The following is a 6,077-nucleotide window of genomic DNA, read 5'->3' on the forward strand; positions in this document are numbered from 1 at the left end:
AGTGCTTGTAGGACTTCTTCAGCTGTGAATTCTTAGTCCAAGAGTTCTCTCCTAGCTGAATCTATCCTCCCTTTTACTATATCAGCCGCTTCATGAATTCCTTCTCCCACCTCCGACATGAAGAGCTTGTCCACCATCACCTCCTCCATCTTCTCATCCTCAAACTTTACTCCCATATCATCTTTGATTGATTTCACCCAATTTCTTTTTCTTCTTTGTGATGCTTTCTGGTGGAAGAATTTGGAGTTTCTATTCCCATATTTAAGTTAATTGATTCTTGATTGTTGAGCCCACCAAATTTCTTCTTCTTTAAGTGCTACATCAAGTTCTGTTTCTATCACTTTCATTTACAAGAGTATTCCTTCCTTCTATTTCAACGTGTTTAGATGTTGGAGCTTATTTTGTAGAGTCTTAATTCTTTTTGAAATGTCTCCGAAATTAATCTCTCCCCATTTGTCCAATCTGCTGCCACAATTTTTTATCTTAGTCTCAATTGTTCCCTCGCTGGTGTCCTATGGTTCTTTTACCACTTTTCACATTTTTTATTGCCTAGCCAACATTCTTCAAATCTGAACCTGTGGGGGGCTTTCCTTCTTCTTCTTTGTTCACCCATCATATCCACCAAAATAAGGCTATGGTCAGATTTATAACGGCTCAAATGTTGTACAATGGTCTTCGAATATGCTTTTTTTCACTCTATAGTTGCCATTGCTCGGTCCAGCCTCTTCCTACAAAGCCAAGATCCAATAATTCGTTCGTTTGAATCATCTCTCTGAATCCTTGGACTTGTGATAATGTCACCGAGTTTCTCCCTTACTTATCATGTTGTCCCATTACTTGGTTGAAGTCTCTAAATATCACCCAAGACATGTTTAATTCTCTTCCTAACAACTTGAGGAGTTCCCAACTAAGTTGCTTATTCTTCTGCTCTGGCCAGCCATAAAATCATGTTGATCTCCGTCTTTGTTCTGTTTCCATCATCTATACTTCCATATCGATGTGGTTAATTGACATTGACCATATAAGCACTCTAATGGAGTTATCCCAAAGAACTGCTAGATCACCCGCTCTTTATCGACCTTCTCCTTCACAATCCACTGCTACAACATTGGGTAAGCCTCCCTTGTACCCCATTCTCATCATTTTTGTCTCCTTTCTCCTTTTTTCCATTAAAAAGACAAGGTTGAGTCCTTTTTGTTTTATGAGCTTTGACAAAGCTCGAATTGCCCATGGGTTCCCAAGCCCACAACAGTTCCAGCTGATAATTTTCATGGCTCCTGGTAGGGCTATCCTGCAGCCTCTGCCATAGTATAAATCATCTCTGAAGTTTCCTTCTTTAGTTTTTGTCCTGTCCATTCTACTTCCATTTCATCCTGCTGCTGCATCTTCCTCTTCTGGTTTCCTTCCTCCAGATTCTCCTATTCCCTTGTTGCTATTGCAGGTCTTTGTCTGGCTTGTCTCTTCCAGGTTTTGGTTCTTGTTTTTGGCAGCTCCTTGTTTATGTTTGTTGAGTCAATTTGGCTAACTTATATCCTTTATTTTTCTTTTTGTGTTGCTTCTTCATTTTTCTTTTCCTTGTTTTTGGCTATTGTTTCTTTTGTTTCCTTTGCTGTTTTGTTGTGTCCTTTCTGCATCATCATCTCTCAATATTATGGTATTTGTTGCTGTGTGTATGATCACCTGGTTGTTTGTTAACTCCTCTGCCTCTTTTATTGTTTTCTTGTTTGGTGCTGTTTTGGCTCTTAGCTCTTCGAAGTTCTTTTCCACAGTTTTGTCGTCATCCTTTCTCATTGTCAAGCTTGCCAATTTCTCCATCATTCTCTCAGTGAGTTTTTGTTGGTTAAGGTTCCTTCTTGCTTCAGTGTTTCCATCTTTATCCTTGTTCTATTTTTTGTCTTGGTTCACCTTTGTTCCCAGATTTTCTACTTTGAGCCATGGCCCTAGGTCTTTTGACTTGTTGACACCTTCTTCTGCATTATCTGCAGCTTTTGCACAACTGCTCTCTTTGTGTCCTATCAATCTACAATAGTAGCATAGATTTGGCATTCTTTTATACTTAAAGTCAATTCAAATTAATCCATCTTCTTTGCTTCCTATATTGACTCCTTTGAGGAGTGGTTTGTTGATATTTAGTGTCACTATGACTTTGAGGAATCTATTTTGTTCTCTATTTATCTCATAGACTTCACATTTCTTTACTTCTCCAAGAGCAGCTGCTATTTTTCTTCCCAACTTGGTGGTCTTGCAGTGTTCAAAGAGATTCTAGATTTGAACGTTGATATCTACCTTGTCTAAGCCTGTCTCTTCTATTTTTTCTGATCTGTCCCATTTCTTCATCAACAGTCATGAGTTTCTAAACATCCAAAGATTGCCTTTGAGAATTCTTTCCAGATCTGCTTCATGTTGGAAGAAGAACTGATAGATCTTGGGTTTTAGCTCTACTACTCTCATTCCTTTCGGCCTTTTCCAGATGTTGTGCATTGCTGATTGGACCATGAGCTATTAATGCTTTTATCTGTAAGTAGTTTTTTCACTAAGTTGTTATTGCAGTTTTGTATGACTTCCTTTATATCTTTATTGTCATACACTATCAGTGGTTCTTCTTCTTCTTGTTTTGAGTGTGTGTTCTGTATTTCAAATTTTACATTTGTGGTTGATATATTGTTGAAGTACTCAATGAAATAGGATGTAATTCAAATTATGCAACACAATGGCAATCTTTTTATGATGTTGTATGGATTTTTTACACTACACTTTTTTGTGTCCTAAGAGAGTCTTTAGGATAAGGAGAAAGGACTTTTTTTAAAAAGGGCTAAAATTGATAATAATAAAAAAATATATATTACTTGCTTATTAAAAAAATTAAAATTTTTATATGATATTTTTACATTGTAATTATTTTTTGGAATTATTATTTGGAAGTGGTAATCGGTGAGGCGTTATAGATTTAGGTATTTGCATGACACTTTGGAGTTTAGATTCTTCGTTTGGGGCCACTTCTTAGTTGTATCACATGAAGGAAGACACAAGAAATTAAAAAAAACAATAACTGTTGCATATTATTAATTTAATTAAATGACCGACAGCACAATGCTGCTAGTTAGGTGATTGGCATGGCAGCAGCAATCACGTCCTCAATCTCTTTTCAAATCCCTTCAAAATTTTCTACAAGAAACTAATGGAATAAAATTAATCGTCGTTAAAATCTTAGTCGCTAAATCACGATTAGATTATTACTGGCAGAACAAAACTCAAATTTTCTATCTTATATCCTTTTCTCCAGAAATCTAAATTAAATTACACTTTATGAGCGCTACTCTATGTGGATTTTTCACATCCTGAAAGGATTACTAACTAACACGCTACATTATTATTGGCTATTACATTATAATAGATCTAAATAAGCTAAGAAAATTAAAGAAATATAACGAATTTCTAACTAGTTCTCTACTCTACCTCAAATTAATAAACATAAACACCCGAAAACACATAAGGTGAATACTATGGTGCTTAAAATATAGTGCCTATTTATTAAAAAGAGTTAAAAATTAATATTTAATTTAAAAGATATAAAAATAAATAATTTTTAAAATTCAAAATTTACTACAAAAAAAAGTTAAGCAAAATTTAGACATCAAATCATAGGCACCATAAAATTGGCCAACACATAAATCAAAGTAAGATTAAAATTCATTCCTAGCTAGATTACATGGATCATACATCATATATATATTTACGTACCTCATAATTATATCTAAGTAACCTTCATCTACTCCTCTTCATCGTCACCTCTAAGATTTACAAAATGTAATTCTCTCACCACTCCTCAGTACAAAAAAGGAATGGAAGAAACTACTGAACAATATTTTATATAGAGCAAGAAAAATGGTGATGATGATGATCATGTATGTATCTCTGTATCAAACTCAAGCATCTCAGGGGCCTCCAAGATGCTCTCCAAAGAAGGCTTCCATGGTCCTTGTTGTTGTTGTCTTGCTCTCTCAATTTGTTGTAGCACTTGTTCAAGCTTCAACCCTCCTCTTCTTCCTCCTTTCTCACCATTCAATTCAAGTATCAACCATTTCAACTCTTCTTTTGTCAACACTACTTTCACCCTTCCACCACCACTACTCTTACCTCCTTCTCCTTGCTTCTGCTGCTTCACTTCTTCTTCACCTTCTTCCATCAAAGTGCATGTCTCCATGCAATTCCCCATCACTCTCCTAATAATAATATAATGATACCACTAATTAAATCAAACTTTGATTCAATTTTCTTCCAGAGATAGTGAAGACTTTCAGACCTTTAATTTGAATCAGGGGAACAAAACTATAATAATAATAATGAGGATGGAGGGAAGAATGGAGAGAGATATATAGGTATTTATATAAATAAATATACTTCAATTAATGGGCTCTGTTTCACTAATTATTATTATTATAACTATAACAAAATAATGAAATGAGTATGGTTCGTGGAATCTAAGCCAAAAGAAGAGAGTTCACGGATATTTGTTTGATTATGGCTAGTGATTAGAGTAGTCTAGTGGAGTATATTTTATTTTATTATATAATATGCTCAAAGAGTGACGTATTTCTATCTAAATTATTCTCATTACTCTAAACTGAATAATAATTAAAAGTCCCATCTCTCTTATTGTTTTACCATTTGTCGCCTTGTTTAGGGTCATTAATTAAAAAGTTGCTGTTTTTAATTAAAGAACTAATAGCTTCAATAATGGGGGTCGCAATTGGGTTGCCCGTGATGTAGACATTTAACTTATTCTTTGTCTGCAAAGGATCAATCATTTTGAACAAATCAACTTATACGGAAAAATGTATATATTACGTACCGTAAATTACGTAACGAATGAATTTGTTGGATCAGATTATAAACTGATGGAAAAGTATAGAGAGCCAATAGTCTAAACGTACAATGTGTACAATGGAGGTTTAGGAAGTATTAGAGATATGACCATTAGTGTTACATTGTCCTGTCAAGTTACGCTTTTGGGATGAGTGGGTTTATGACATGGTATTAGAGTTCTAGATCCGAAAGGTCAAGAGTTCGATTTAGGATGAGATGTTTATTATCCCTAGTATTCGGATGGTTATTCTGGATAGTGTGGGTGATGTTCATTTTATTCATGGACCAAAGGTTTAGCCCATTGTACACATTGTACACTTAGGCCATTGGCTCCCTAGCACTACTCTAAACTGATTCTTGAGATTCGTGCGTTTATTTGAATTTAAAATTAAGTTCCCAATATTATAGTAATTAATTTTGCTAGATAGACAATGGAGTTGTGAACACCATTAATGTTAATAATAGACGGTATCTACACACTTTTATTTATTTTTATTTTTATCTATTTTAAATTCTAGTTTCACTACAAACATTTTATGGCTGGAGTTTCTATAACGAACTCTCATTGCCGTCTCCCCTATGATGTCGCTCACTATCACCGTCATGAAGCTTCTCAGCGTGTCGCATTTGGCCGCCGTCACCACAACGAAGTTCCTTCTCCTTTGCTATTCTGCTGCTGCCCTAACGTACCTTTGCCCAGCATCCTTCTCAACACTGTGTTCCTGTCTATGATGGTTGCTGTCGTAGCCTCGAACCAGCGCCGATCGTCCTCTTTGTTACGCATCTTCAACAGCCAAGCCCTACCCGGTCTGTCACTATGCCACCACCTTTTCCACCGTGAGTCTCTTGTGTTTTTTATCGGGTTCGTATTTATTTCACTTGTTTCTGTTTTCAAACTATATATTGGAGGGAGAAGAAATTTGGAATTTTTTTAGTAGTGTTTAATAATGAACATCCACATATTAGTGAAAAGAACCATCCATATATATAGTAAAATGAAGGGATAAGTATTGTTTGGTCCCTCACGTCGAGGGTCGGAATCGAATCCGTCCTTGATGTATATTTTGATTTAAAATCATCCTTAAAGTCGTATTTGAATTTAAAATCGTCATTTCTAATAAATTTTTTAAATTTATTCCTAAATTACCCCTATAATAAAAAAATTATAAAATTTAAAAAAATAAAAGAAAACGTATTCAGTGGGGGTAGAA

At 35.0% G+C, this 6,077-nt stretch overlaps 1 protein-coding gene across 1 annotated transcript; it reads right to left on the bottom strand.

The window, feature by feature from the left end:
- Window positions 1–3,668: 3,668 nt before the first annotated feature.
- LOC107488350 (uncharacterized) lies at window positions 3,669–4,359 on the bottom strand. Its single transcript, XM_016109080.2, has one exon. The coding sequence runs from the start codon at window positions 4,214–4,216 to the stop codon at window positions 3,902–3,904; it is 315 nt and encodes a 104-aa protein (XP_015964566.1). The 5' UTR covers window positions 4,217–4,359; the 3' UTR covers window positions 3,669–3,901.
- Between the last annotated feature and the right edge of the window lie 1,718 nt (window positions 4,360–6,077).

The sequence above is a fragment of the Arachis duranensis genome, chromosome 5 (assembly GCF_000817695.3).
Source record: "Arachis duranensis cultivar V14167 chromosome 5, aradu.V14167.gnm2.J7QH, whole genome shotgun sequence".
Classification (NCBI taxonomy): domain Eukaryota; kingdom Viridiplantae; phylum Streptophyta; class Magnoliopsida; order Fabales; family Fabaceae; genus Arachis; species Arachis duranensis.

What these genes read in the sequence shown, in the direction of transcription:
- LOC107488350 (XM_016109080.2), bottom strand. Translation starts at nt 4,216, where the DNA reads ATGGGGAATTGCATGGAGACATGCACTTTGATGGAAGAAGGTGAAGAA.